Source organism: Hyperoodon ampullatus (genome assembly GCF_949752795.1).
Source record: "Hyperoodon ampullatus genome assembly, chromosome: 6".
NCBI lineage: Eukaryota > Metazoa > Chordata > Mammalia > Artiodactyla > Ziphiidae > Hyperoodon > Hyperoodon ampullatus.
In genome coordinates this window covers 1,670,411-1,697,744 of record NC_136919.1, presented here as the reverse complement: position 1 = coordinate 1,697,744, position 27,334 = coordinate 1,670,411, and the positions used below count along the sequence as shown (strand labels likewise).

At 58.8% G+C, this 27,334-nt stretch overlaps 1 protein-coding gene across 1 annotated transcript; it reads right to left on the bottom strand.

Moving 5' to 3' along the window:
• QSOX2 (quiescin sulfhydryl oxidase 2) lies at nucleotides 1-27,334 on the bottom strand (the record flags this gene model as incomplete). The annotated part of the gene is made up of 12 exons (XM_079705739.1): nucleotides 1-521; nucleotides 2,470-2,658; nucleotides 6,499-6,649; nucleotides 7,898-8,020; nucleotides 10,015-10,144; nucleotides 10,345-10,479; nucleotides 11,694-11,839; nucleotides 13,305-13,395; nucleotides 13,531-13,636; nucleotides 14,244-14,292; nucleotides 15,837-15,937; nucleotides 27,004-27,334. 12 exons carry the CDS (start codon nucleotides 27,332-27,334, stop codon nucleotides 1-3), a joined length of 2,073 nt encoding a protein of 690 aa, XP_079561865.1.

The following is a 27,334-nucleotide window of genomic DNA, read 5'->3' as shown; positions in this document are numbered from 1 at the left end:
CTACACGGACGGGTGGTGATGCTTGACCTTCCACCGCCTGGACCGCACGCGGAAGAAGAAGTACATCACCATGAGAAACAAGGACGAGGCCACGTAGAGCACGACGCAGAGGCTCATGTCCAGGCTGGAGAAGCCCGTCCCCAGGAAGGCTGCCCCCGCCCCCGCCCCCCGGCGGCCCTCGGCGTCCAGCCCCTGGCGCGACCTCTCTGACAGGCGAGGCCTGGGGGGCAGCACGCTGGGGGGACGGAGACTCTCGGCACCTTGGTCCGCGGGCGGCTGCTCTGGGGAAGCGTGGCCCCCCGCCCGTTCCTCGCCCATGGCCGGGGCGCCTTCACCGGCGTCTCCCAAGTCCGAGGAGTACATGTCCTCGAGGTTGTCGCTGCCGTAGTGCCGCTTCAAGAACAGGAGCACCTGGCCTTCGTTCCAGCTGCTCAGGCCCTTGATCTCCTCGTGGCAGGCCGGGCAGAGGTCCGGGGTGGGCCATGGAACCTTTGGGAACTTGGGGTCCTCACTCGGATGGCCTGTGAGGAGGAAAGGGCCACCGTGAAGAGGCCTCCCGGCCACCTGACCGCCCACCCCGGCGCCGCGGGCCCCCGTGCCTCCTGCCTGCCCACTACTGCCCTCTCCCTGCACCGCCTCCCTGCGACCGTCCAGTGGGGCCCAGACGACGCTCCCTCCCACCCGCCTCCCTGCACGGCTGCCCGCACAGCACCGCCGCGCCCTCCCTCACGCCCTCTGGCGGATCCCCGGCCCACAGCACAGGGAGCCGTCCACGCTCAGGCACCACCACTCGCCTGGCCAAACCCCGCCGCAAACACCCAAGCGGGCGGGCAAGTTCCCAGCTCCACACGCTTGGCCTCGCAGCCCTGCTTGAGGGGTCCCCACCTCCGCTGTCCTCCCTTCCCTAAGGTGCTCCCTCAGCATGCGGACGGGCTGAGGGGACCCTCTCCCACGCCCGCCCTCCCTCCCTCGTTCGACACCCCTGGGCAGAGCGCCGCCTGGGCTGTGAGCCAATGACTGGGGGGCAAGCCTTTGAGGCAGAGCCACGAAGCCCCCGCACTCGCAGCTGCACTTCCAAACTCCTGTTTCTCTTCCACGTGCGACGCTGTGGCAGCCCCGGACCCCCGGCTCCCACAGGCCCTGCTGACAGCAAGCGTGGCCCGTGACTCCCCGGGCTCCTGGGACTCGCCGACCTGACTTGGGGCTGCCTCGCCACCTCAGAGGGCTTCCGGAAGCCCACGTAAAGGGAATCGGTCAGTCTGTGGGCCTCCTGACTCGGCGGAGGCGCTCTCCTCCGGCCCGCTCACCGTGCGCACGACGGGCCGCGGCTGGGCAGAAGCTGGAGGGCAACGCACACCACTCGGCCTGGGCGCGCCCCTTGGGGGTCTGCGTCCAGCGGGGGGTTTGGATTCACACCCCGAGACGGAAGGAGATGCCAGAGTGTGTCCGGCGCAGCACTGCATGGACCTCAACCCAGAGGCCACAGGCGGGACCGAGGGGGCTGGGGGGACACGTGGAGTCTAAGGAACCACACGACCACAGGCGCCTTTCTGGCGCAGCATCTCGTGGGGCACAAGGCGGCGCCCGGACACGGCAGCCTGGCTGGAGTCTCGCCAGCTGCTCTGGGGCTGAGCGCTGCCGGGACAGGGTCACCACGCGCCCCCTGAGAGGGCCAGCGGACTGACACCCTGGTCGTGGAGCCGTCTGTACCAGGGCCACAGCGGAAGTGCCTTCACTTGCAGCCGAAGGCGAAGGACAAACCCGGACAACACGAGGGGCCGCGGCCACGTGACTGGAGCCGCAGCGGTCAGCTCCGAGTCCAAAGAAAAACCAATTCTCTTTAGTGCTTTAGCTGTAAGATGTTTTTATGATACAGTGGATTAAATAAAAACCAATAGTTTAGTGGCATTTTCTATTCATCTCTATTAAGATTTATTTCTCAGTGGATTATTTTTAAGCCTAATTTTAATCTACCATTGATTTAGGAACAGTTTGAACTACTTAACTCTGAGAAAATACACGCGCCCTAGTTTTTTTAAACAAAACCACCCTGAGGAGTTTGGTCTACAGTCTGAGAGCAGGTTTTAACGACGCTAAAATTTTCCTTTACTGAAAATTAATTATATTCCAAGCCTTCCACTGTCGAATTTACTCAGGGGCCTAGCGGGCTACCAAGGGGGAAGGACGTTTGCATTTCCATGCAGCCCGGGAGCCCTGCAGTGAGAGAACAATCTGGAAAGCCAGGGACTGGCAGCTGGGAATGACTGTTGTCTCTGGCAGCTCCCTGGCCAATGTCACCAGGAAACTGACATCTGGTCAGGGCAGACGACCCGGCCGTGAGCCCCGCGGGCAGGCAGGCTGGCACGTGGCGGGCAGGCAGAGTGGTGGCGAAGCTCAGGTGCCATCCCCGCCACCCACAGCTCGGGCTCCGCACCCAGGCACAGGCCACGCGGAGTGGCTTCTGCTCACCTGCCAAACGGCTGTTGACCACGTTATGCTTCTTCCAAAGCCAGAGAATTGCCTGGTCCGGGGTTTTCACAGAATCCATCGATTCTTTAGCCATTTCCTCAAAATGCTCACTGCATTCCTTACACCCGAAGAAGGTGTGAACGTACCTCCTGATGGTCTGCAGCACTGCCTGGGGGTCGTCTTCCAAACCTGTGGGGGGACCAAAGCGTGTCGGACTGTTTCCACTAGAACCGCAGGGCCTGGGGTGGCAGCGAGGGAGCCAGGGACGAGCTGAGCGCCTGACACAGGCCACGGGCCAGCCCCCTGGGTCCGCGCATGGACACGGGAAGAAACCAGCTCCTTCCCAGATGCCCACCGCGACCGCAAGATGGCTGCTTGCTGCCTTGACACTGCGCCAGACGCGCTCACCCCAGGAGCAGACGGCCGCCTGTGTCCAGCCGCCGGAGCCACTCCAGGACATGCGCTGGCCCTCAGGAGAACGAGCCAGAGGCCTGGAGCTATTAGGTCTGCCAGGAGCCCCCAGCCCCATGCCCAGAGGTCCGGGCTTGCCCCAGGCCTGAGTCCCACGTGCAACTTTTCCTGCCCTACAAGCAACCCCAGAGGCTTGTGCCGGGGCCGTGGCAGCCACTCATTCGAAATTTGCAGTTGTTTTGCTTTGAAATCCTTGCGAAACACAAGCCCGAATATGAACCAGGCCATAGGAAGAGTCTCTGGGCTTGCTGCCAGCCCCGCCCTGTGGCGGATCTTCCACGAAAGGGACAGTGACAGTCACGGGCTGGTCAGCTGCTGGGGCTCCCTCTGGGAGCGACAGGGTGGCAGGCTGGTGAAGGTCTGCACTCTTTCAAAGAGGCCGAGCCTCTCCGTGTGAGGAAACCCTCCAGCATCTACCAGCCACACAGACGGTTTTCACCACTGGGTGTAAACACAGACCCTAACAGGAGGACAATGGGTGCCGAGTAAAGGCCCTGGGAGTGAGGGGCACGACGTCTGAAGAAAGCAATCCCCCCAAGGGCAGGACAGCGCAGCCTGCAGCGTGCTGAAAGGAGGACCCCTGAGGACGGCGGAGGGGCAGCAGCATGGGGTGGACCAGAGTCCTGTCCAGACAACACGGGGGATGGGGCGTACGAATAAGAGACCGTGAGATTAAAACAGATTAAATGTCAGCATTAAGAGAAATCCAGCAAAATAATTGGGAAAAAAAAAAAGACATGGTTTTGGAGGCTGAATCCATCTTAACAGCAGGCCCTCATGAGCGATCTCTCTCTGTGGCCGGTGCGGTCCTGACGCTTGTCCTCACGGCCCGGGAAGCCGGACCCACCCCGAGAGGCCTCGTGGGCCGTCAGCCTCGGCAGTCCTGCTTGTGTTACTCAGAGAAGGCCCGAAGCCGCACCCCGCCACCTGCCCCTGGCTCCCAGTACTTCCCAGGGCAGCCAGGGGGCACCCAGCCCTGAGGCCATGGGCACGTGCTGAGGCCTCACTGTCAGCCGGGTGCTGCTCTCCCAGCTGCGGGCCTTGGGCTGACATCTGCCGTGCCCGGCGGGGTAATCCTCCTTCCCGCGTCCCCCACCGAACCACTGCACACTCGGGCCACCCTAATCTTTAAAGTGGACAAGAACCATAAACCCCTACCTGTGGGGGATTAGAGGCCGCGGCAGGCTTTTTAGTCGATGGGGTTTAAGCATGCAATAAGGAGAGGAAAAACCTTCCAAGACATAATCCGGGTCTCAGTCTGACCCAATTCTTTCAGCGTGAGACAGACTCCTCGGATATTGCTTCAATTTACGCGACGAAGAGAGAGAACGCTCAAGATCTCTTTGTGTGCTTTGTCATCCGGCTGCCCCCACTCTGCTGGCAGCGGTTCTGCAGGATTTTATACAGCGTCCTGGCGAGGACTTCCTCCCTGCTGTCCCCACCTCCTTCAACGTGTCTCCCTGCTCTCAGCAGAACTCTCCCCACAACTGAGGCTCATGTCTCAGACGTGGGCTCCAACGCTGCGGCCGGCGTCCCGCCAGGCAGTGCTGAGGCTCTGATCTCACTTGCTGTTGGGCTCCCGAGCTTTCTCCTGAACACACCCTACGTGTTCTTCTGTGTGATTCTTTTTTTTTTGCGGTACGCGGGCCTCTCACTGTTGTGGCCTCTCCCGTTGCAGAGCACAGTCTCTGGACGCGCAGGCTCAGCAGCCATGGCTCACGGGCCCAGCCGCTCCGTGGCATGTGGGATCTTCCAGGACCGGGGCACGAACCCGTGTCCCCTGCCTCGGCAGGCGGACTCTCAACCACTGCGCCACCAGGGAAGTCCCTTCTGTGTGATTCTTAAGAGGATTTTCGATTGAAAGCCCACCTCTCCCACTAGACCCTGGAGGAATAGAAATCCAACGTCACCTGGAGCAGGGCCAGGGGTGGTAGAGATGTCTGAAGACGCCACATGCCCCGCTGCTGCTTCTCCCCAACAGGTGGCCTCTATCTCCCCACCGTGAACCTGGGCTGGATGAGACCTGTCTGAGCAACAGGCTGTGGCGGAAGTGATGCCCAGACCCCAAGGCCCCTCCCGGATGTGGCGATGCCCCGTCGGGAGCTGGCGCTGCCTGGGAGCCTGACCTTCTGAGTCTAGACCAGTCAGCCGCCGCCACCTGAGCGAGGCCACAGGTGAGCCCGTCCAAAGAGCTGAGCCCCAGAACCATGAGTAAAAACCTGGTGGTTGTTTTAAGCCACGGCGTCTGGGGTTCGTTTGTTACACAGCAAAAGGTAACTCTAAAAGAATTTTACAATTTTACTGGAAAAAATATTGGACGGTGTGGGTCCCAAAACTTCACCTTGACTTAATACAGATGTCAGTGAACCTGAATGATTAAAAAAACAAAACTAGGACTTCCCTGGTGGCGCAGCGGTTAAGAATCCACCTGCTGATGCAGGGGACACAGGTTCGAGCCATGGTCCGGGAAGATCCCACATGCCGTGGAGCAACTAAGCCCGTGTGCCACAACTACTGAGCCCGCGTGCCACAACTACTGAAGCCCACATGCCTAGAGCCCGTGCTCCACGACAAGAGAAGCCACTGCAATGAGAAGCTCACGCACTGCAACGAAGAGTAGCCCCCGCTCGCCGCAACTAGAGAAAGCCCGCGTGCAGCAACGAAGACCCAACGCAGCCAATAAATAAATAAATAAATAATAAAATAAAATAAAATAAAGAACTAAAAGCAGATATTCCCATGGCTGTCAGGGGCCTGCTTAAACTGAGAGGCATACGCACAACACAGTCCAGAGAGGATCCAAGACTCCAACACGACTTTTAGCGCTTTGTGTGGGACATAAACGTGGTCCCACCTCCTGCAGCCACGTCTGTGTCATCGCCTCCCCTTGTGGGCCTAGTGGCTCACTTCTAACGAACAAACATGGCAGAGGTGACGGACTTAACACCACCGAGGGCCCCGATGAAGCCGGCTGCCTATGGGGAGACCACACGGTGAGGAAGGATAGCCCCCCATGTGGGGCGCAAGTGCAGGGAGGGTGTCTTTTCCTCTCTTCCCCACCGTCCCAGGCCAGCACTCTGCACCCAGGCTCTCGGAGACCTGAAGCCGAAGACCCTGGTCAGGCCACACCTGAGCGCCCGCCCCACAGACACCATGAGATAAGGGGTGTGCGCTGCTCCAGGTGACTTGTTAGAAACAACAGGTAACCGTACACTTCTCCAAATGTGTTTCATTTACTCTCGTGTTCTTTAAAGCAAAGAAAGAGGCGCTGACACCGAGAGACGTTCCTGGCCAGCGCTCCCTCACCCCGCCCATGACTCATGTCCCCAAGGGTCAGCCAGGCACCGGCTGTGAGGAAAGAGGGTGGGGACTCGGGCTCCGGCATCCCAAGCCGGCACAGGGGCTGAGCAGACCTCCAGGAAAGATGCTCACCTCCACCCTCCTTAGAATGGACCCCGGGCACCCTGAAGGCACGTTACCCTCTGTGTGAGCTTGGGACGGCCCCGGCAGGCAGTAGCGCAGCACCCGTGTCGGGTGGCCCAGGTGGGGACAGCTCACCTGTGCCGTCCAGCGCTTTTGGATGGGTCCCAGCTCGAACAGTCAAAGTATGGAACAATTTCCACAGAGAACACGTGTAGCCCCTCAGCTCTGGTCGGCTTCCTTGACATCCAACCCACTTTATGTGATTAGTAAGGAATATTCCAGAAATCTGGGGGGGGGGTAGGAAAAAAATAAGAGATAATTGAATTGTTAAAATTAAAAATAGTTGGTGGTGGACTTCCCTGGTTGCGCAGTGGTTAGGAATCTGCCTGCCAAAGCAGGGGACATAGGTTCAAGCCCTGGTCGGAGAAGATCCCACATGCCATGGAGCAACTAAGCCCGTGAGCCACCACTTCTGAGCCTGCGCTCTAGAGCCCATGAGCCACAACTACTGAAGCCCGCGTGCCTAGAGCCCAGTAGCTGCAACTGGAGAAAGCCACGTGCTGCAATGAAGACCCAACACAGCCAAAAAAAAAAAAAAAAAAAGTTGGTGACTGTGGTCAGTCTTGATTGGGCGGTGGTTACACAGGGAGCACGTCTCTCAAAACTTAACTGTACATCTCACCATGTGTAAATTTAAATCCAATAACGAATAAATGAGGGGAAAAAAAGTCTCTATTTTACTAAAAGAGTTCTCAAAATATGGAAACGTTGCCCGTTGTTTTCCAGTCTTTGGGGAGAAGGTAAGAGTTCACCTGTATCCTCATGAAGCAGCACTAGGCAGCATGAAAGACACCCATCTTTTTTTAAAGTTAGAATTAGTTACAATGAGATTTATAGGAGACTAGTAACAAAAAAATTCAATTGTCAGGCAATTCTCCATCTGAATGAATAGGATCTTCACTTTACAAGGAGTGAGCCGGAGGCCGAAGGGCTGTAACAGCCCAGAAGCGGGGCTGCGAACTGCGCTCCGCGGGCGTCCCGGCCCCTCGGTCCCCACGGGTGACTGCACAGGCCCGGCCCCTGTGGGTCTGAGCCCCTGCTCTCGGCCACCTTCCCCGTCACACGGCTCAGGTCCCATGGAGCAGAGGCCAAGGCTAGAGACCGGCACCCACGGGGCTGCTGGAATCAGACCCCGGGGAGCCTACGCCGTGGAGCCTGTGGCCACAGACGCCGGCCCAAGACCCTGGCTGCACACCCGGCCTGCACGGCAGCTCGACCCATCGCCTTTATTCACTACTTTTTTAAGTGTGAAATCTAGATGAGTTTACTAAAAATTAAAACAGAAAACAAACCCTAATGCTTCACTGCCTGACAAAACCCCCATCGTCTCGGTCGGCCGTCTGTCCCAGACCCAGGCAGAGGGAGCTGGAGGTTGCTGTGGAGACCGGGCGGCAGAACCGGGGAGGGAGACCGGCGGCGCATCGGCCGAGGGCAGGCGCGGGGTCCCCCAAGCTCGTCGAAGGGGCTGCCTCACCCGCATCTTGTTGTTGACCAGGTCGAGGACGGCGTCGTAAGGGATCCTGTCCAGGGGCAGGCTGGCCAGCCACTCCTGCAGCGTCTCCAGCAGCTTCCTGACTGGCGGCCGCCCGGGGAACAGCTGAGCAGGGAAGACCACACTCAGGGACCGGTCGGGAAGCGCCCCCCACGGCGCGGCCTCCCAGGGGCGGAGACCGGGCCTGCCCTGCCCTGGACCCACCAGCTGGAGGGAGCAAGTGTCTCCAGTCCACCCAGGCTCCGACGGAGCACAGGGGTGGGGGTCTCTGGAGGAACTAGAGTTTCCCCAGAACACAGACGAGGGGGAAGTCCGCACTGGGCCCCATTCCTGCAGCTCCACCGTCGCCCGGCACCCGGGACACAGCCGCTCATCCTCACGCCCGGCGGCCACTTCACGACCACGGACCACACGGCCGCCGGGGGCCTTATTTACCACGTTGTCAAGGGCTTGTGGGCCTTTCTGAAATTGCTGCCTTCTCACTCCACGCCCTCATGGTAATTCATGCCAATCCTGCCCGCTGTCCTTACACTGCCTCGTCTCCCCCTCTGCCATCTCTGACTGTCAGACTATTTGGAAAAGGCATGCACACCCCTGAGGCTTCCACGCAAACAAGTGCCAGCGCTGGCTAACTACATGTCGACACTCAGGCTGCGCTGGCGGCCCGGGAAGCCTCGAGTGCAAGGATCCCAGCGGTCCTGCAGGCCTTCTGTGAGGAACTTCGATTAGATGCTGCCAATGAAATGTGCAAATTCAAGGCTGAAAGAGCTCTTAAAAACCTGGGCTGAGACCTTAACTAACACCGGTGCCGAGACAGATGCAGCTGCCTCAGCTGCAGAAACAGCCACAGCGGAAACATCGTATCTTCATCTCTGCAAAATCTGGGGTTTTCCAACACTGGTTACAGGGCACCATTACCAACGGACCAGCATCTACAGTTTAAGTAACGCGTAGAAAAACTAGTCAGAATAATGTATGCTGATCTGACTCACAGGCTCTGCCCACGTGTGGAGCCCTCCAGGGTGACACTGGGCTGGAACGAGGACAGGGAACGCGAGGCACGTGCGCAGCAAGACCCCTGTCCCGACGCGGACGGGCAGGCGGGGGCTCCGACCTCTGCGGGGCGCAGCGCGAGGAGAGCTGCCTAAACAGCTTCCATTTATTCATTTGAAACAAATCAGGTGACTCCTTATTCCCTAAAATGTAAATTCTACCTCCTGAGTTTCTTCAAAGATCTTACAACGTGAGTAAACTCTGACCAGCAGAAGTGTTGGCTGCGGAGCACCTCGTCAGGGACGGCACACACTTGGCAAGGGAAACCTTTCAGAATTAAGCTTCCTTATCTCTTAGATAACAACAGGGTTATGAAGGGTGGCCTCTGGAGGCAGCCAGCGCAAGACCAAAGGTGACCAAAGGTGACCACGGCGGGCGGGGCGTGCCTAGGGCCTGGGCTATCTCAGAGGTCAGAGAGCAGAAGGGCCACAGCCAGGGCTGCTGGGCCAACAGAACAGGGGCCCAGGTCCATCCCCGGGGAAGAGGGATGACTGACTGCTCTAACCTCTGCCCAGCACAGGGGCTCTGGGCCCAGAAAAAGACCACAAGCCTGGACTTTCAGCTCTGGAGCTAAGAGTTCTTGGCAGGAATGTAATCCCGACAGCCGCACCCCTCTAAACGTGAGCTGACACAGCAGCCACCACGTGCCCCACCCCCAGGGCCCACCCAACACGACACCGCAGGCCACAGCCGTCTCCCTGCCCGGAGGCCCGCCGCTCCCCACCTCTCCTCCCAGCTCCCCGACACACAGGCCTCCTGCCCACTCCCGCTCACTCCCCGCTCGTCCTGCTGGTCCTCAGGCCTGCCCCAGGCACCGCTCGCCCCGAGCCGGCAGGGCCCTCAGGCCGCGGCGCTGCCCTGCACGGTCCCAGCCCCCCCACCCCACCCCCCGCCGAGTGTGCGGGCGCCTCCACGCGGCCAGGAGCTTTGTGCCCCGCAGGCCCCCAGCACACGGCAGGCGTCTGGGTGAGTGGAGGACGGGCGAGGTCGCGTGGTCAAGCCCAGGCTGGCCCGTGCACCCCGGCCCGGTCCAGACGCCCACACACCTTGGCCAGGACAGTGATGAAGTCCTTGAGTGTCTTCAGCTCGGCCCCGGCCAGGGACCTGCGGGCGGCTAGCTCCACCCTCAGGAGGTGGTGCAGCCCCGATTCCAGGTCAGCCACGTACAGCTTCGACCTGGGAGGAAACGCTACAAGGTCAGTGTGGGTGCCTCTCTCTTCACGTAGATTCCCGAGTGCTGGCTTCTACCCCAGAGGGACGCCACCCCGGGGAGACAACGCGGAGAATCCCCGAGTGCCGGCAGGCGGGCTTCTGAACGAGCCGCCCTGCAGTGACCCCTGGACCCCCAGCCACACGTTCCAGGCAGCTTCACTCACCTGTCAAATTCCCTCCAAACCACGGCTTCAGAGTTGTCTTCTCTGCTTGGTTTTTCAGGCAATGAAAGCGATTTCTTCCTCACATCCGGCAATGACTTCAAATAAGAGGAGAAAAACGATCGGAGAGGCTTCCCGCTGCGAGAAAGGGGAGGGCAGGGCGCGGGCTCAGAGGCGGGCTTCGGCGGCCTGGCCCCCGTCCGCAGGCGCCTTGTGGCCCCAGGTTCAGAGCAGCCCTCCCTCCGTAACTCCGGGGTGACGTGCACCACCCAGCCCAGCCATTCTCTGGGCATCTACTGCAGGTATCCTGGGCGGAGCGGGATGGTGGCAAAGACCGGGCCTCGGGGAGCTGGCCCCCAACCTGAGAACGTAACATCCCCACCAAACAAAAATGAATCGTGTACTACGCTGGTTTGAGCATCTGCCAAGATCAGCTTTATCCAAACTGTGGTTTCGACATCCTCTGCCCACAGGCTGCCAGCTCCGCGTGGGGCGTCCGGAGTCGGGCGGGGAGGGGGAAGGAGCGCCCGGCCCCTCCTCACAGCCCGGTGGCTCCTGAGCACTGCGGAGTGGCCCCTCCACTGGCGGGGAGTGGAGGGCTGTGAAGGCCGTTACTGTGCCCTCCCCAGGTAGCTCAGGGGTCCCCCAAAGGGTCCAGAGATTATTTTCATTCCCCAAAGGAGAACGCAGCAGTTACTGGTAAAAATATCAACGTCATTTTATGTTGAGGTTGTACAGATGACGCTTTGAATGTAAAACAAGCTTTTTTCTTCAAAACAAGATGGCAGTTTGTTCAAGGAAGGTCTGCTGTAGGGCCGGGCGCCCCAGGTAAGACCTCCTGGCTTACCCTGAATTCCATTTTTTTCAAAGAATAGAAAATACACCCAAGGAACTACGGCGTGCTTGAGGCTCCTGGGGGCGGCGCCCTCGGTGCCCCAGCTAAACTTCCCAGAGGCTGAGACAGGAGCCCAGAGGGAGGAAAGCGCCCGCCTTCTCGCCGCCTTGTCCACACGCGGTGCCTCGCCAAGAGCTCCGGGGACGCGGGCGAGGCTGGCCTGGGGCCTCCAGCCTGAGGCTGGGGGGCCAGGCAGGCAGCTCACCTCCCCACCTGTGACGCTCTCCCAGCCTTGACTCAACTTGCTTCCTCTTCAGCCAAGCTTATCTTACGGGTGTGCAGGCACCCAGCACAGAGGCGAGTGGCATTTTGATGACGGTGCTGCTGGTGTCAGCAAGGTGAGCGCCCGTGTGGGGCCTGCAGCCGGTCTCCCCCACCACCCCACACACCAGTGAGCGCCCAGGGGCTGGGGGTGTCGGGGGCGTCACAAACATCCCGGAAGCCAGACTCTACTTACACGGTAACTAATCCGTGGGACCCGTTTGGGTAAATCAAGTAACACGAGGGGACGGAATAAACACCGAGCTTCTGCAGCAAGGCTTTATCCCAGCCCAGCGCTCTCTTCACCTCGATGTTCTCGTAGGGAATCAGGTCTAAGATCACCTGGGCAACGAGAAAGTACGGTCACCTTCGCTGTGGACGGCAGGGTCCTCCGGAAATGGAACTGACGAACGCAGCTTCTTACAGCATCGCGGCTCATCCCCTCTAAGCCGGACCACCGACATCCCTGTTCTGTGGCACTTTCAGGCCCCCGACTGTCGCGCGGCAGGAACTACAGCCTCCTCACCGAGCCGACCGTCAGAGGGGCCTGTGCTGTGTTCCGCACGCACCCTCCAAGGCCCGCAGTCGTCAGACACGGACGGTCAGCCCCACGCGAGCTGGGGCCGCGCCCCGGCCTCCAGCTTCCCCTCCACCCTCGGGGCCTGCGCTGGGAGGCTGACAGCGCCCCCGGTTGGCCGTTCCTCCCTCCAGAGCTGCCCGGTCCAGGGCTTCTGAGACTGAAGGCGCAGTGGTGGGGGGCAGTGGCAGGGGGACCCCCGGGTGGCATCTCAGGAGCTAGAGGAGTGTGAAAGACGAACAGCAAGCCCCGGGCGTGCCACCCGGACAGTCGGGTGCGGAACCACCTCTCTCTCAGGAGCGACAGAGCCGTGTCCCACCCAGAGGCCTCGCTGAGAGCGGGAACCGGGCACCCGCCCGGCAGCCAAAGCCCCACTGGGACCACCACACTTTCTTCCCAGAGCCCCAATCTCGGAAGAACAGTCGAGAGGCCAGCAGAGAGGGAGAAACATGGCACCCGGGGCTAAGTTTCGGAGTGAGGTCTTCTCTCATCCCTAGGAGACCTCGGGGTAAAGAATCCCTGTCCTCCAGCCCGGCTCCTGGCACCTGGATTTTACTGAGACTTTGCCAAAGGCAAGGGCTTCAGACCCACACGTGTGAAGTGATAATAAAGCAAAGATTCACGACAGAAACACTGTTTTACAGAATCTGGGATTTGGCAGGAAAGTTGGGAGTTCAGATACAGCAAAGGAAAAGTCTTGATCATAACGCCTAGGAGGGCTTCCCTGGTGGTGCAGTGGTTGAGAGTCCGCCTGCCGATGCAGGGGACACGGGTTCGTACCCCGGGCCGGGAAGGTCCCACGTGCCGCGGAGTGGCTGGGCCCGTGAGCCATGGCCGCTGAGCCTGCGCGTCCGGAGCCTGTGCTCCGCAACGGGAGAGGCCACAACAGTGAGAGGCCCGCGTACAGCAAAAATAAATAAATAAGTAACGCCTAGGAAAGAGAGAATGACCTCAGGGAAGACGCGCGTCCCGAGGGCTAGGTCTGCCGCGAGTCCTTCCTGGCCCCGCCCCGGGGGACCAGGCCCCCCACCCAGAGGACCAGGCTGCACTCAGGAGCTGCTTCCCCTCCCCTTGGAGGCAGATCCTCGCCCCAACAGTCTTCTCTGTAACCAGTGCGTCTGCTGAATAACACAAACGCCAATTCCGAGAATACAACAGATCAGGCGACGTAGTTACTGCTACACAGGAATCTGATCACAGACCCGACACTGGAAGAGGCGCAGACAGTACCTCGCGTCCAACGTAGGAGCTGTTGCTTTCAAATAAGACAGCCACGTAACGGCCGCCGCTGTTGTCAATGAGAGAAAGAACGTCCCTGGGCCTTTTAAGAGGAAAAGAGGCTTTTAGTGCTTTCAAGGCCATCGTAGACCAGCGCCCACATCACTTAACGCAAGTCGCTACTTTACAAAATTAAACTCAGCTTGCAGCGTGCCACCTTTTTCACAGCACTACGCACCGAATGGGGTCCAAAGACGGGCACCCGGGAGGCCTGCCTTCGTCCGTGTGGCTCTGCAGGAAGTCGATCATCGTGTGCCTCACGGTCTGCGGCTCTCTGTCCGGCCCTGCAGGGCGGCACCCACCGTCACGGCCGCGTCTGCCTGCCGAGCGCCCGTCCCACCCCAGGGCCCTGATGGTGCGAGCGCACGCGGCCGTGGATTCACATGCCGGGAGGCCTCTCAGCAACCAGCGTGGGAATCGGTGAGCTCCAGGGACACACGGCCACGGGGGGGCGCCCCCCCACGCACGCACACACACGCGGCGTGGAGACAGAGGCATGTGTCCATCTATACCAAGTTCAGAGGCAGGCAGACTGCCCTCACTGTGGGCTCCCAGGGGGAGCTGGTGGGGATCACTGACAAAAATGCATCGGGGTGCCCTTGTGATGTGTGCACTTCTCAAACTTTTCTTTTTCCCAGAAAGGTTTACTTAAGAAAATAAATTTCACCACCATATTTGCCAAGGAAGGCAAAGCACAGAAGAAAGAATTCTCGCTGAAACTAGGACCCTTTGAACCCTTACAGGAAAGAAAGGGCCGATAGTGCCGACGTAAATGTGCCAAAGCCGGGGTGAGGGGCAGACCCAACCAGGGCGTGTTCTAGTCTCACCTGAATAGATTTATCTAAGAGGGAAGGAATCTAGGACGGTAGAATAGAACACTTAGGTCCTTACCTTTAAAATCTTCTCCAGTTGTAAAGTCCTTTGCAAATGCTTTAAAATACTAAGAAGAAAAGCAAAGAACAAATAAGAAACAGCCTTGCCTGGCGTCTGTGTAAACGTTTAATCTTTAGGCAACAAAACGACCATCATCTTTGAGAGCTTTAGTCCCTTTTTTCCAGAAACTTTACGTTGACTGATGACGAACCACACTTCTATGTGTTTCTGTGGATAACAGTGTTTCCCTCCGGATTCACTGAGTGGCTGCTCAGTACCGACCGGAGCCCTGCTGTTTCCATTTTCTGCCCCAGCAGGGCTGGAACTATGGCAGACAGCGCATCCCCTAAAGGCTCCTGGTGCTAGGTGTTCACGGTATGTCCGCTCAACGACACAAAAACTCCTAGGGACGAGGGCAGGCACTATACCAAGTGTCTTTGAGCAGAACAAAAGGATTTTACATCAAAATTAAAAACTTTCTTCGTTAAAAGACACGGTAAAGACAGTGGAAACAGTGACAGGCTGGGTGCTGACACCCCCGGACACGCATAGCTGAAGGAGGGCTAGTGTCGGGAAGACACAGGACTCCTGTAAATCAGTCAAAAAAGCACACACGGGGGAGAGGAAAACGGGCAAATGACACCAACAGACAGGGCCACCCGTGGAGTAGTGATCACTCCCTGTCACGCATCAGCAGGGAAGGGCCAGCACCGCACACCAAGCCGGCGCCAGGCGGCACAGAAGACACACGTGAGTGCCCACGGCAGCTCAGGGCCTGCGGCGGTAAACCGTGCTGCCGGCGGACCCCAGCCCCACCCGGTGTGCGGGTGATTCTAGCAACGTCCTGTTAGGAAAAAGAGGAGGCCAGAAGCTCACACACAGCACACAGAGCTCTGTGCGTAAAGCGGAAACAAAATAAGACAGGAAAATAAAACAGGAACATGTTTCGACACGGAGCTCAAGGGGAGGGTGACTCTGGTGGGGCTGGGGCACCAGGCCGACCAGTGGGCGCGGCCCAGCCAGGGGACAGATGCATGGCTGTCACCAGGTCAACACTTAGGGGAGGAGCATCTGACGCTGCGCCACAGAGAGCGTGGGACGTGAGGGCTGAGAGGCAGGGGGGTCTCCAAGCTTCTCAAAGGTCACTTCCAGAAGCTCAGCTTTTTTCCTGAGATGTAAAGTCACCGTGATGCGCTCGGGTGCAGGCGAGTGACCGCACACGTGCACACACAGACCTGGGTCTGCTTCTCAGCTTCCAGTCCGCCCCCTAGTGGGAGAGACTGGGACAGGCCTGTCTGAGGGACAGCCGTGCCAGGCACACGGCCGCACGTCGACGGCTGGAGGCCTCAGACAGGCTCTCAGGGCAGCTCCCGGCCATTCCCCCACCTGCAGGCCTCACCCCCCTCCCCTCGCTGGGTGTGAGCGGGAGCCGCGGGTACAATCCCACCACGACACGGGCAACCCAACGGGGTGGAAGGAGAGGCGCCCCTCCGCAAACAGAATCCCCCCTACGTTTCAAGACGCCTGCCCCAAATGCTGAAAATGCAGCAATTACATAGCTGGTGGGTTTCAACTTACAGCCGCCGCCACGCGGAGGGAGGAGGTACTCACCCGGAAGGTGGGGTAGAAGTGGATCTCGTAGGCGCGGCACACCTCGTGGTTCTTCTCTTCCGCACAGTCCAGGGCGGCGACTCGGATGGCAGCGGCCCAGTCTGAAAAGCAGGAGTGACACCGTCAGTGCGGCCCCGTCCCCACGGTCCACCCAGGCCCGCAGCCTCGCGGGCCATCCTGCAAGCCTGTCCACGCTCGGGACAGTCCTGAGCTGAGCTGGGAAAGAGGACGGGACCCTCATCGCTGACGGCAACACGGCAAAGCGCTGTTTGGCGAACCTGCAAATCGCCCCGCAGCCTCCTCGGTCTCCTAATTAAACGACACCAAGACGGATGAGAGCGCCGGGAACAGAGGGCTGCCATCAGCCCGTGGCCGGCCCTCTGTCAGGGACACCGAGCCAGCGTTTACAGTTTAACTGGACGCGCGTGGTCCAGGCCGTTTAGCCAGAACGTTCCTGTGCACTCACTCGAACGACAGGAAAGGCCGGCAGCGTCCGGCCACTGGTCTTTCAGGCCAAAGACACAGCCAGCTGTGTGCACACACCAAGGAAGTGTTTCCCCGAGGCCCCTCCCACACCCTCAGACACTGCTGCCGTTCTTGGGAGAAAAGAAGCAGTTTCACGTATTTTTTTCCCACCTTTAATAGCAACACTTAACCAGCTCACAGCTGAGTCTTGTTTCACTCAAACCCTGAGCCCCTTCCCAACGGTGCCAAGTGGGCCTCCGCCAGCCAGTCGTTTCAACATCACCGACCACGCGCCTCCGAAGGGAAGAGCTTCTCTCCCAGCACAAGCGTCCTCCCGGCACCACACCAACTCAGACCAACGTGCTTCAACAGCAACAAACAACTGGTCGGGAGTCCAATCTTCCTAACTGTCCCATTTTGGCTTACTTTGTTTAAATCGCGTCCAAACAAGCCTGTCTTCTACACCCGCGGTCTCCCAACCATCTGGATTTTGTGCCTGCCCCCGCCCCCGGGTTTTCTGTAAGCATGCGGACCTAGCTCTCAGCTTTGGGGGACAGCAGTTCCCAGGTGGTGTGGCATCCTTCCAACAGGAGATGGGGGGCCTTTGGCTGCCTTCCTTCTTACTGACCCCCGCCCAACACTTTAATTCCCGAGGGTTGCAGGCCAGACGGCGGGCGGGGGCAGTCTGTACAGATGAAGCTGTGCCCTGGAGACCCCAGGGCGCGGCTCACCCAGCGCTAAGGGCGGAGCTTGTCCCTTCGGTCACCAGCTTCCAAGGAGCGGTCTCCCAGCATCCTCCAGTGAGGTTTTCCCTTTAAAGATCTGCTCCCTTTCTCTGGACGGTAAGATTCCCAAACGTTTCCTGGCTCCTCGCCTACAGGGGGATGGGCTGCAGGGGAAGCAGGATGAGCTGGCGGCCTCTGCAGACACACAGAGGAGCAGAGAACCACCCAGGCAGGACCGGCCGGAGGGGACGGGCCAGGGACGGGGCGAGTCCCGCTAGCTGCCTTCTGCACCATGTGACGTCTGAGTGGGAACTGACAACGGTCCATCCCTGAGGTGCTGGTGAGTTCCGACAGACACCACCCATCTAAACGAGTCATTTGGTTATAAATCACGCCAAGCGGGTTTTCTCTGAGAGTTGCTAAGACCTGAGACTTCAGAGGTTGTATTAAAAGCATGCCTGGAAGGAGAGAGAAAATACTGCCCGTCACTAAGTATTATACAAACATGACGGCTTCTACATATTAGCATTCAATCATTACTTTTTTTCCGCCTCATATACCATTTTTGCTTAAAAATACATGCCTTTGGGACTTCCCTGGCAGTCCAGTGGTTAAGATTTCTGCCTTCCAATGCAGGGGGTGCAGGTTCGATCCCTGGTCGGGGAGCTAAGATCCCCCATGCCTCAGGGCCAAAAAACCAAAACATAGAATAGAAGCAATATTGTAACAAATTCCATAAAGACTTCAAAAATGGTCCACATTAAAAAAAAAAATCTTAAAAAAAACTTTTCCTCTGTAATTATACAAAATATTTACCGACCTTAACATAATGCAAAGAATCAAGTAGAAAAAAAAAACAAAAAACAAAACCAAAGTTCTGCTTTCACAATCAATGACCGAACAGTGTTCCACTTAATGTGGCCTCAGTGAAACCGGTTCATCTCGAGGCCATTTAAATGGATGGAAAACTAAAATCACAGAGCCCTCTCGAATCCCAGGTCACATCTTTCTGGAGTCTCCAATTACAAGGACCTAAGGAAGAACAGTTAATACTCTCATCCACTTAGTGCGGCAGAGGCCCAGACGCAGCACAGGATGCACGGCTGGCAGGTTGCTGGGCTCCCAGGGCCACCTCCGCCCCAGCGGCCAGGCTGTGGGCGTACTCGCCACCACGCTCCTGCTACCTCCTCCCGGCGCACAGACACAGGGCTCAGGGCTTACTGAGAATCTCCGTGGCACACTTTCACTCCATCTTCAAAAAAAGTGCTCTAGGACCCAGAGAGAAAGAAAACGGAAAATTGCTTCAAGAGCTGACATTATGCGCACAACGGAGCCGGCCCCGGACAGAAAAAGCCGTTCACGAGGGCGCAGTTTTCACGGTAGGACTTGGGCCCACTTTTTTTTCAGATTTTTCTTAATAAGTATGTGTTACTTATAAAAATAAATGTAGAAAACTTGGGAACCTCAGGGTACTTGCGAGGGCCGCGTGTTACGTGTCTGTGCATCGCAGGCCGCGTGTCCTGTTCCTCAGCTTGCACCTCCCAGGATTCCCGGCGCAGGAGGCTGCAAACAGCACACAGCATGGCTGCCGCACGCGGCCGCAGGGAGAGGAGGCCGCAGGCCGGGGTGCCGGCCCTCCCAACTCTAACACGGCGCTGGCTTCACGCATGGCCCCGCTTCAACAGCTCCGTGACTGCAAACGAGAACCGCGGGCTCCATGGGCTGCTCGGCCCGCAGAGCCGGATCGGGGCCCGGCGCCCACCCCAGCCCGAGACTCTGCCCGGCCAGCGTGGGGACGCTGGCCCCACCACAACGCGCCCGGCTCTTAGCCCACAGGACACAGTCCTCAGGCGGACACTGTCCTCTGAGTGGCCGGCCACGTTCTTCCTCAGTGTCACACACGTCTCCTCCTCACAGAGGCCACCCCTGGCCCTGCCCAGGAGCGGTCACCAGGGCAAGAGAAGCCCCGCGGCCTCTCTTCCCAAGCGGAGCAAGTTCACAGGTTACGCGCTGTGGGGCCCGCTTGGCGGGCAGCTGGCTGTTATGCAGGAGGGGCCTGGAGCTCCGCCCAAGGTCCAGTTGGCTTGGTGGCTACAGAGCCCGTGGCCCGCCGTCCAGGCAGGCAGAGCAGACACCGCACCCGAGGCGCCCGGCCCGCCCTCCACCGAAGCGGAGGGTCCCACTAGGATCTTTTCCCCACTTGGTCCTGCTGCCTCCAGACGAAGACGTGCCCCACTTCCAACTCAGCGCCCCCTGACGCTGCCACCCCAACGCCCGCCCCCCAGACCCTCAGACGGTCACGCGTGGAATGAAGCAGCTGTTTCCTCTGATAACTTCTTTCAAAAGCCTCTGCACAGCGTGGCCCCTTCTTCAACGTACAGACAATCCTTGTACTCGCGACACATCCCACACCTTCTCTTCACTAGACGTGGGCTACCCCAGAGGGCAGGAAGCCGTTCGTGAGCGTGGCACCCCACCTCGACCACAGGACGCAGCCATGTCACGGGCCTGAACGCACGGATGGAGCGGAAGGGCCTGGCATTCCACCCACAGCGCCACGGCCGGCCAGGCCCGACCCGCACGATGTACCTGTGCCATGAGGGCCGCTGTCACCTCCTCCATCCCGCTCAGGACTCACAGCTCTCAAGGCAACTCTGCTGCTCGTGATCCCGGGCAAGCCTCACAGCCAAGCCTGGGATGCGACTGTCTCCCTTCCTGCTTTACCGGTGGGGAAGCAGCTCAAAGTCCCCACAGGATGACCGAGGGGGGCCTGGCATTCTGCCCTGGAGCTGTGCCAGGCTGGACCTTTGGGCAGTAGCCGGGAAGGCAGAGGAGACCGCCAGGCAGGGAATCTCCCCACCTCCTGTTACATTCATGACACACAGACCTTGAGCTCGCTTTTGTTTGTTTTTGGCCGCGCGGCATGTGGGATCCTAGTTCCCCGACCAGGGACCGAACCCGCGCCCTCTGCAGTGGAAGCGCAGAGTCTCAACCGCTGGACCTCCAGGGAAGGCCCAAGCGTGCTTTTCTACTAAGTCTCCAGGCAGGGCAGCCCGCCCTCAACTGGCAGGTCACACTCGTCCAGCTCAGCGTCAACTTGCACCTTCCCAGTGAAAAGGTGGAAAATTCTTTTTGGCCTGACGCAGGGGATGCTCGGGTGGGGAAACAGGCTTTGCTGGGGGTGGGCACCCGCATGCACCAGCACCCTGGGAGCCCTCCTGGGAGGGAGTCAGTGTGCACCCACCATCCCTTCAAGCTGGGACCGGGCCACCGCCCTGAATGGACCCCAAAGGTCCTCCAGCCTCACTGTGTCCCACCCCAATGTGGCAGGCAGTGCCGGACAGCATAAGGATGCCCGGCTGGAGGCAGAGCGTCCAGCCCACACCCGCTCTGCCAGCAGGTTTCGAGGAGCCGGGAAACTTAGGAGTCTCTTTGTGCCTGTGTCACCCCAACTGTAAAACAGAGACCCTAGATTACCTCTTCCTACTCAGGTTTTTCAGCCTCCAAAGCGCCTTCAAGTGTCCCAGGCACCCAGTAGGTAGACCCAGCCCTTCAAAATAGGGTACAACTGCCAGTGGCTTCAAAATGAAAAAGAAAAAGAAAAAAAAACCACCTTGGTTTTCCCCAGGTTTTTAACCAATTGCTTATTCCCAGCGTAACAGTGAAAAGTTGAGGTGTTACCTGAAAAAGCAATGGTGCCTCAGGAGCAGTCCGACCGTGCTGAAATGCTTTGTGGGATGTTTAAGAAAAACGTACGCCGGCCTAGTCTTTCCTTGGACATCTCTAATAGATGAAATGCTTGGTAAATTTACTAGCATGAGGGTTCCCTATGCTGCATCCATCCTAAGTCAGTATCACGGTGTAATTTTCAAAAAGCTAAGAGCATGACTCATACATTGCAGAGGGAACAGGTGTCACACATGCCCTTGACCTGGTCACTGAAGGACCCGTTCGGGGTGAGAGAGGACAAAGCACATGGCCACCAGCACCAGCCCAGCTGAGACGGAGCTGGCCAACGCCAGCAGGGTTCCCTTTCCCACTGGACAGAAGCGATTTGCATCTCTGCCCGATCAGGTCTGCGAGTTCACTGCAGCCTGAGTCTGAACTAACAGTCATTCAGCAAAGGTCAAACACAGGTACACCCCCTGGACTTAGTCCTTGGGGAACCTGGGGATGAGGCCACATGACACTGAGAGGACACGAGTCCCACCCTTCTGTCCAAGTTTTAAATGTGTCTCAACAGCAGGATGTGGAAGAAAACTAGCCCGACTGGGCAGTGCCTGGCCAAGGGCAGGAATGGCAGCTGGGCCTGGAAACGAACGCGACAGTGACGCCACAGCGCCTCGGGCCGCCCGCTGTTTCACTTGGCAAGTCTGGGCCAAACCCCATCTACCCCAGAGTGCATTCCACCTGGAAGGCCGTCCTTCCTCCCGTTCGCGAACTGGACGCTACCTCCCAAACACCTGAACGCTCTGGAGGACAAGCGCTACTACCCTCCACAACCCACCCCCCCAAGCCCGTCAGCCCCTCACGAAGCGAGCTGGCGCGGGGTGGGGCACCTCCCTCCCCCGCAGCACTCCCGCCGGCCAGTGGGGCTCTAGCCCTCAGTCCTCCAGGGAGCAGCCAGGGATCCTCCAGAGGAAGCAGGTCGTGCGGCCCCGGCTGAAAACTGCTCCTCCTCTGCTGGCCAGGAGGAGGGAGAGCACGGCTCCCCCGGCCCCTTTCGGAGCTGGACCCTCTGGGCGGGCCCCGACCCTGCCGTGCCCCCACGTGGCGGGCCCCCCGCTCAGCGGCCCTGCCCTGCGCCGCTCCCACCGCCCCGCTCCCCTTCCCAGGACTTACCCCTCCAACCCCCTGCCCATGCTGCCCGCTTTCTGTTCGCTGTCCGCACCTCCCCCCAAGGACGGGGTCCACGGGAGAGGGAACCACTTGGATTAACGCAGAGCCGAAGTCCGACGCTGCTCTGACAGGGCACACGCTGGTGGGCAGAGGACAGCCGCCTGCCCGGCCCGAGGGCGGCCGGGGCTCCACTCCTGACGGCGCGCCCCGTCGAGGCGGCAGCCTGGGGCGGGGCCTGCCCACACCTCACACGGCCTTTGTCCACCTTTGAAAAGAGCCGCAGGAAGGCCCGGAAGGAGGCAGATGAGGGAGAATTTCGGTTATAGAGGCGCCAGCAGCCACTGCAAGTATCCCAGCAGATGGACGGCATTCACGCCACACAAAAGGGAGACAGTCTATTTTATCAAATAAAATGCAAACCACTTCAGAGGTTGAGCTTCGGGGTCTTCGCCCATTCAGCTGGTACCCTCCCCTCCTCCTGCCTCTCCCACCTGTTGGGACCCCACCACACAAAGGAGAGAAGCGCTCTAAACCGAATGTAAATTGCCTGCTTTCAGGACAAGACAGCATCAGCCACCCACAACCAGACACGGGGGTGAAGCGCGCCAGCTGCGAGGCAGGGAGGCCGCCAGAGCCTCCACAGGGAGCAGCGGTGAGGCCCGCGCCCGTTCCCCACTCCCACTCATGGGCCCGTCTGTTTTTAGTACCACAGGCTTAAAAAATACTTGTGAAACAATTAAGCTTCTATACACAGTAGACTAAAATTTATTTCAAGTTTCCTTGTCAAGTAACCACATTACTTAACCTAACAGGATTAAACTTTTCACCATTACTTGTCAAGTTCTAATAAAACATCTATAAAAGTCTGATTTATGGTCAAGCAACAACTGGTTCTAGAAAATGATTACAGTACAGATTAATTCACCCCCGAGGCTTAAAAGGATGCGACCGAGTGTAGTGCTTAAGGCCCAGCTCCATTACGGCCTCCTCTTCCTCCTCGTCCTCGGGAAGTCAGGGGGACGCTGGGGTTTCTGATCCCGCATTCCAGCTGCTGGAGGACGTTCTGGTCCCTGCATAGGCCCCTTCCTGGACGAGCCAAGGGCTTTTTAGATAAGCTCCAAGTGCAGGCTGCAAATCAGGACACACATGCCTAGGCAGAAACTAAGCCTCATGCTAAGGAGCACGCGTTAGACACGAGCCCCCCCAGAGCAGCCTGGAGTTGGGCGCCCTGCCTCAGCCTCGCCACGGGGCAGAGGGCCGGGACTGGGTCTCAAGCGTCCTTTCATCCCCCGAGTTCGCCCGGTGTGGTTAAGCTGACACTGTACGTGGTCCCACGGGCTTTGCAGTGAGCCCACTGGATGCGGACGGGCTCCTGCTGGCTGGAGGCTGTGCTTCGCGAGGCAGGAAAAGCTCCCAAGACGGGTAAGGTCTCTGACTCGCCCGTAAAGCCCAGGCAGGGCCGGCGGCATTTACCACCAGAGCTCCTTCACTCAATGTCACGGGCTTCACACAGCGGCGGTGTCCCTCTGGACCTGGTCGCAATGAAGTCTGGGTCTTGCAGACAAGTCTTGGTGGCGGGAGCCCACGACAAGCTTTGCTGGGCCCGTGACGGGGGAGGGAGGGGGGCGCCCCTGCCCACCCACCTCTCTGGGGTCCAGGTGAGCTCCCCTTCCATCAGCACCCCCTCCTCCCTCAGCCCCGCCTCCTTCTGCGGTGCACAGGTAATGACCGGGGGGAACACCAGGTGGTCTAGTTCACGTCCACGAAGCCTGCGGCCATGCTGACCAGGAGACCGCTGGTGATGAAGAGCTCACCGGGAGGGGAGACCAGGCCCCGGCAGCAAGAAGGGGCCAGGCTGTCCCCACAGATGCCAGGAGCGAGCCGTCGGGGCTCTGGTGCCCCCGGCCTGCCACTCAACCGTGTGACCACACGTGGGTGACAGGAGGAGAAGGGGTGTGCGGCGGGTGCCTGCCTGCCAGCTCCGGGGCGCCCCTCTGAGTCTCTCATAAGAATTCTGGGGCCAATGACAGAAAACCTGCCCCCGCTTCCCTGGCGCTCTTCCCCAAAGACAGAGCGGAGGAGAGATGGGCCGGGACAGACCCCAGGACCCGGTGATGCTGACAGGGACGCTCCTTGCCTTGACAAAGTCTCCACGGCTCTGTCTCGGTGGTGGCGGGCTGCCCCCCACCCCGACAGGTGTCTCAGCTCCCACCTCAAAAGGAAGTGGCATCACCAACTGAGCTAACATCACAGCTCTGGGCAAAAGGATTTTCAGGGACACAGCAAGGTTTTGTTTTGCGAAGGACTTAGAAGTGACAGGCCTGAGCCAGATCTACATAAACGCTGGGAGGACAATTGGCACCCAACAGTAGATCTTTTGTTTGTTAAGCCATCTTCTTAGAAGGAAAAACAATTATTTTTAAAATCTTGAAAATATCAGTGAAGAGCTAAAGTTCAATCCAAATCTTTTAGGAAAACAAAGGTGTCCCTAAGCTGTGCACAGAGAGGCCCTGCCGAGCGGAGGAGTCCCGCCTTCTGCAGACCCCTACCCACTCTGAGCAAGTGGAAGAGGCCACTGAGGAGGTGCTCGTAGGGGGACAGCAGGGGAAGCAGGTGCTCCTCTAGCTCAGTCACCGCCCCCGCCCCACAGGCAATCTCAAGCCAGGGAGGAGAGGCTGTACTGTAACCACCCACCTTCTAGAAGCCACACTGCTGTCGAGACTGGGGTGGGGGGCAGATGGGACAAGCTGGCTGGACACTGCATTTCAAGAGGGGTGGGAAGAGGCACCCGACGGGCCTAGTCCAAGGTCTGCGTGCCCCGGGGACTCACTGGACACTCCAATTCACCAGTGACGGAGCCGGCCCAAATCAGTGACAGCGGGAGTGACAACGGCGCTCAGACTGGACCCTGTGGGCGCTGGGCGCCCCCTCCCCTGTGGGATGGCCCGCGGCCAGAAGGCGGCGCTGGGCAGAGGGGCTGCGCCAGCCTCCTCAGTGAGGGTGAGGGCAGTTCTTCCCAACGCGTTCCACGGGGACTTCGGGAAACGAGGCACCGGAAGGGCCCTGTGGCCAGTCACGTGGGACCCCAGGGCCAGGTAACGGGTTCCTTTACTGGGGAGTTCTCGTGTGTGGACAGCCACGAGGGGGTATTTCGTAAGCCACGCTTCCGCCCCCTTTGCCCACAGGCCCATTCCTGCAGTTGTCCTGCAGGGTTAGTGTCCCTGAGCACAGAAATCCTCCACCTCCGGGGCTTGTGCTGACAGGATGCCAGGCCTCACGCCCAGAGCTTCTGATCCAGCAGGCCTGGGCTGGGCCGGCAAAGTCCCCAGGTAAGCTCTCTCTGGGGACCCCAAGTGCCAAGGCTCTGCCTCCAGTTAGAGCTGGTGCTCGGGAGCCCCCCGGGCAGTTTGGCTCTCAGGACCCCCCGGCCGCCGCGCCCCTCACCCTGCCCCTGCCCGCCCTGTCTCTCGAGCCTGCCGTCTTTCACTCAGCCACATGTCCTTCTGTCTCAGGCCTGCTCTTCCTGCTTTGACTTGTAGGATGTCCAACTCATTTAAGATAACCTTATTTAGCTAACAGTTAAGTTAATCACACCATTAGGTATGGGTTTTACTCGTTTCAGTTCCAAAAATAACTTTCCTTCTGAGTTCCAGGGACAATTTTCAAGGCTCTTTACATGCTGGTTCAACTATGAAATAGTTTGCGACACTCAAAGCTGGTTTACAATCATGAAATAGTTTGCGACACTCAAAGCTGGTTTACAACATTTATATCTCAGACACTAAACTGAAAAAATCAAAATATGCACAGAATAGGTGACAAACGTCTTGCCAGAGCTACCCGCATTTTAATTGACCTGTGTTTCTGCCGCCCAATGACAAAAGAGAATTGCAAAGTCCTCTGTTTGGCGTCAAAGCAAAGGCTTAAAAAAAAATAACCTACTAAGGAGTAAAATGTCCGTTTCATAGCCTCTGATTTTAGTTCTGACCATTGCCAAACACTAGGGACTCAAGAAAACATTAGATCAAAGAACAGACCCTCTAGAATCAACAGGCCCCAACACCCTAAGGCAAATGGAGATGCATCTAAAAATAATCATTTACAATCGTGCACAAAAGCCCTATTCAGACTTTTTTAAAGTTTCCTTATGAGTCTGTCTAGATATGAAAAAAATCACAACAGGGTTGGATGTAAAACTAAAGTGCAGGAAGAGAACCCAGCAATTTGGTACTCTCTTGCCCACTGAAATACATAATTAGAGGTCAGCTCAACCTCAGCCAGAGCCCTGCCAAACCTCGGTCTTGCTGGAGACCAGCTCCCACTTCAGAGCAATTCGCATTCCGTTCTGAAGCGTGGCCAGCTTGCAGGGAGGCTGCAGCAAAACGCCTGATTGGCTACAACTCTGCCATTTAAAGCAGGCCAATAGCTCAGTGACTGATTAGCAATTTGCAACATGACAAAGGTGCCAAACATCAATAAACTGTGGGAACATAACCAGAAGTTTGGTGGGTGACAGATTTATCCAAGGCTGCATGTCCATGAACAAGGAACCAACCAATGAAATGCTTTGAAGGTCTTTTTCTGCTTCTATAGAGAAGTCTCCAGCGTAGTTGGACATCTATGTTGTGGACACTCTGAGTATCCACCATATGCTCAGCTAACCAAACCTGAAGAGGATGAAGAAGGACTCACAGGGAAAGCGGCCTGGAAGAGGAATGGGGGTCCTCAAAGAATGAGGAGTCTAAGGACTGGAGTGGAATTACCGAGGCTGGGACGCACGTCGGGACACAGCTAGGAAAAAGGCCTGGGACGTTACTGAAGGTCTTAGGGACTCAAAACTAGGGGTCTGGAGAGCTAGGCGATAATGGGGAGGCCTCCCTGTCCCCAGCTGTGGAGTGAGGGCTGGAGGAGAAGGGTTCTTGTCATTCTGACTTGAGACGGCTGACTTCCCAGGATCTCACCGGTCAGATGGGGAATACACCCCGGGGTGCAGGCCAGCGGCGGCCTATGCGAGGTGCCCCCGTAGGGCAACGGGAAAGGGGCCTGAGAGGCTGCCGCGACCCGGAGGGGAGAATCCGGGGGTCGCAGGTGCCAGGCCGAGCGGCCGGGGTCGAGTCCCACGCGGGGGCGCGCCTCACCTCGCACGTCCCCGGCCAGGGCCCGCCAGGTGGGCGCGTAGCCGATGCAGTGGCCGCACCACGAGGAGTAGAACTGCACGAGCCACGCGGCGGAGCTGTTGGCCGTGGCCCCGCGCACGCTGCCGCTGTCCAGCACCCACACGGCGTCCTCGCCCGCGCGGTACAGCCGCGCCGCGCCGCCCGCGCCCGGCCCCGCCGCCGCCGCCAGCAGCACGAGCAGCGGGGGCAGCCGCGAGGGCCGCGCCGGGGGCGGGCGCCGGACTCGGGCCTCCATTCCCGCCGGGGCTCCCGGGCTGCGCGCCGCCAACACCGACGTCCCGGCCGCCGCCAT